The sequence below is a fragment of the Cannabis sativa genome, chromosome 1 (genome assembly GCF_029168945.1).
Source record: "Cannabis sativa cultivar Pink pepper isolate KNU-18-1 chromosome 1, ASM2916894v1, whole genome shotgun sequence".
NCBI classification, from domain to species: domain Eukaryota; kingdom Viridiplantae; phylum Streptophyta; class Magnoliopsida; order Rosales; family Cannabaceae; genus Cannabis; species Cannabis sativa.
Window position 1 is genome coordinate 64358981 of NC_083601.1, and position 3162 is coordinate 64362142.

The window sequence follows — 3162 nt, forward strand, 5'->3', positions numbered from 1 at the left end:
AATTGTTTCACTTCACGTAGCAACCCTTTATCATTGGATGCAAGAAGAATATCGTCCACATATAAAACAAGAAAACAGATCTTACTCCCACTTTCCTTCAGGTATATGCATTGATCCATGACATTCTCTTAAAATCCAAAGGAAGAGATGACATCATGAAATTTTAAATACCATTGACGGGATGCTTGTTTTAATCCATAGATGGACTTCTTGAGCTTGCATACCAAATCCTGACCTTCACTAGAGGAGAATCCTTCTGGTTGTTTCATGTATACCTCCTCCTCTAGATCACCATTCAGAAAAGCAGTTTTTACATCCATCTGCTCCAGCTCTAAATCAAAATGAGCAACTAATGCCAAGATGACTCTCAGGGAATCTTTCTTTGATACAGGAGAAAAAGTCTCTGTATAGTCAATTCCTTCCTCTTGAGTGAATCCTTTAGCAACAAGTCTCGCTTTGTACCTCTCAGTGTTGCCTAATGAGTCTTTCTTAGTTTTATAGACCCATTTACAGCCAATGGCTCTCGCCCCATTAGGCAACTTTACAAGTTCCCAAACTCTGTTGCACCTCATAGAATTCATTTCATCATCCATAGCATTGTACCACAATTTTGATTCTCTACTGTTCATAGCTTGTAAAAACGTTTCTGGATCATTTCCAATTCCAATATCAGATTCTAATAAATACACAACATAGTCTTTGTAAATCTTTGGTTTGATAGATCTAGTAGATCTTCTTAAGACTTCACCAACAGGCTCTTGGGGAGCAGCAGCAGGTTCAGCAGGTTGTTCAACAGTTGCAGGCAACTCTTGAACATTTTGATCTACTGGATTATCATTACCAACTTGTGGATCTTCAGTGATTGGTAATGGTTGTTCAACATTCGTTTGAACTACAGGAGTGTTAACCATTATCAATCTTGCTTTTGAAGTGGAAGGTTCTGAAGGATCTTTCTCAGGACCTAAGTCCTTTGATTGATCACTCCCACTGATCAAGGCATTCTCAAGAAATTTTGCATTCCTTGATTCCACAATTCTTGTACTATGAGATGGACAATAAAACTTGTAACCTTTAGACTTTTCAGCGTACCCTATAAAGAATCCGCTTATGGTCCTTGGGTCCAATTTCTTCTCTTGTGGATTATATATTCTGACTTCAGATGGACATCCCCAAATGCGTACATGATTCAAACTTGGTTTCCAACCTTTCCATAATTCAAAAGGAGTTTTTGAGACTGCCTTTGTTGGAACTCGGTTTAATATGTACACGGATGTCTTTAATGCTTCAGTCCACAAGGATTTAGGAAGGTTAGAGTTGCTACTAAGCATACTCCGCACCATGTCCATTAATGTTCGGTTTCTTCTTTCTGCAACACCATTTTGCTCGGGTGTACCGGGCAAGGTGTAATGGGCAACAATCCCATTTTCTTCAAGAAACTTCGCAAATGCACCAGGTGCTTGTCCATCTTCTGTGTATCTACCATAATACTCACCTCCTCTATCTGATCTCACTATCTTAATTTGCTTGTTGCATTGTTTCTCTACTTCAGCTTTAAATATCTTAAAGACATCTAATGCTTCACTTTTATTATGAAGTAAGTAGATATACATGTAGCGTGAGTAATCATCTATGAATGAGATGAAGTATTTCTGACCATGTGACTCCATATCTGGACTACATATATCAGTATGTATGATTTCTAATATTTCAGAACTCCTATGGACACCAGTTTTGACAGACTTGGAGGTTTGCTTTCCCTTAATGCAATCCACACAAGTATCAAAGTCAGTAAAATCTAAGGTATTGAGTACCCCATCTTTTACCAACCTTTTAATTCTATCAATTGAGATATGTCCCAATCTCCGGTGCCACAATGTACAGGAATCCTCTTTCATAACACATCTTTTAGTGCCAGCGCGAACATGCATAACATTATTAGTGGTATTATTTTGTAAATTAAGGCAGTAAAGACCATCATACAAAATACAATTTCCAACACATTCAGATTTATAATATAAATTGAAATATTTGTCTGAAAATGTAAAGGAAAAACCAAAGGGTATAAGTCTTGAAACTGAAATCAAGTTTCTAGAGAAACTTGGTACATAAAAGGTCTTTTCTAACTTTAAAATAAAACCATTACTTAAAACTAAATTGCATGTTCCAATAGCTTCCACATGTGAGCCCATCTTGTTTCCAGATAAGATGCTTTGCTCACTTGCCACTGGCTTCCTTAGATTTTGAATATCCTGCAAGGAATTTGTTATGTGAATTGTTGAACCGGAATCAATCCACCATGTGTTAAGATTAACATTAGCCATATTAGATTCATAACATACTAAGGAAATTGGATTACCTTTGTCATCCATCCATTTCTTGAACTGGCTGCACTCCCTTTTAGCATGTCCCTTTTGTTTACAAAAGAAACATTTGATGGAATCTTTCTTTATGGCAGCCTTGGGAGCCATGGGCTTTTTCCCTTTGTTCTTCTTGAATGGCTTGCGTTTCTTAGGTTGAGTGGTCAGGTGAACACTTTCTCCTTGCTCCTGTAGGAGCCTGGCTTCCTCTTGAACACACATGGTCATCAATTCATTGATAGTCCATTTTTCTTTATGTGTGTTGTAGGAAATTTTGAAAGGCCCATACTGTGGAGGAAGATTGTGAAGGATGTAATGAACCAGGAAGGTATCAGGAATGATAACGTCGAGTTTCTTCAAATGAGCAGTGATGTCCCTCATTTTAGAAATATGTTCTCGAACTCCTTTAACACCGGGAGTTTTGTGGACGAGAACTCTTGGATGAGGTTGATGAACAAGGATTTATCTGAAGTGTCAAACTGCTCATCCATAACTTTGATAAAGTCTTTCACCTTCTCAGGTGGCTCCACCGATCCACGCATTCCCATAGGAATTCTGGACATAATGAACATGATGCAGACGATTAGATTGCTCCCACTTTTCACGCAAAGGCAATCTCGCAGCAGTTGCTAGTATCAGTGATAGCAGCTGGTTCATCTTTCCTTATTGCATAATCCATGTCAGTGCAAGCTAGGTGGAGAAGAACTCGTTCCTTCCAGATTTTGAAGTTGTCACTCCTAAGCTCAGGGATTTCACTAGTGATTTCAGCATATTTAGAGGTGGATGAAATAGCTGCAAGAGTAGG

General features: G+C 38.3%; 1 protein-coding gene across 1 annotated transcript; it reads right to left on the minus strand.

The window, feature by feature from the left end:
• Positions 1-1936: 1936 nt before the first annotated feature.
• LOC133033658 (uncharacterized) lies at positions 1937-2767 on the minus strand. The gene is made up of 2 exons (XM_061108654.1): positions 2357-2767; positions 1937-2249 (listed from the first exon to the last, which is right to left on the minus strand). Exons 1-2 carry the CDS (start codon positions 2736-2738, stop codon positions 2215-2217), a joined length of 417 nt encoding a protein of 138 aa, XP_060964637.1. The 5' UTR covers positions 2739-2767; the 3' UTR covers positions 1937-2214.
• Between the last annotated feature and the right edge of the window lie 395 nt (positions 2768-3162).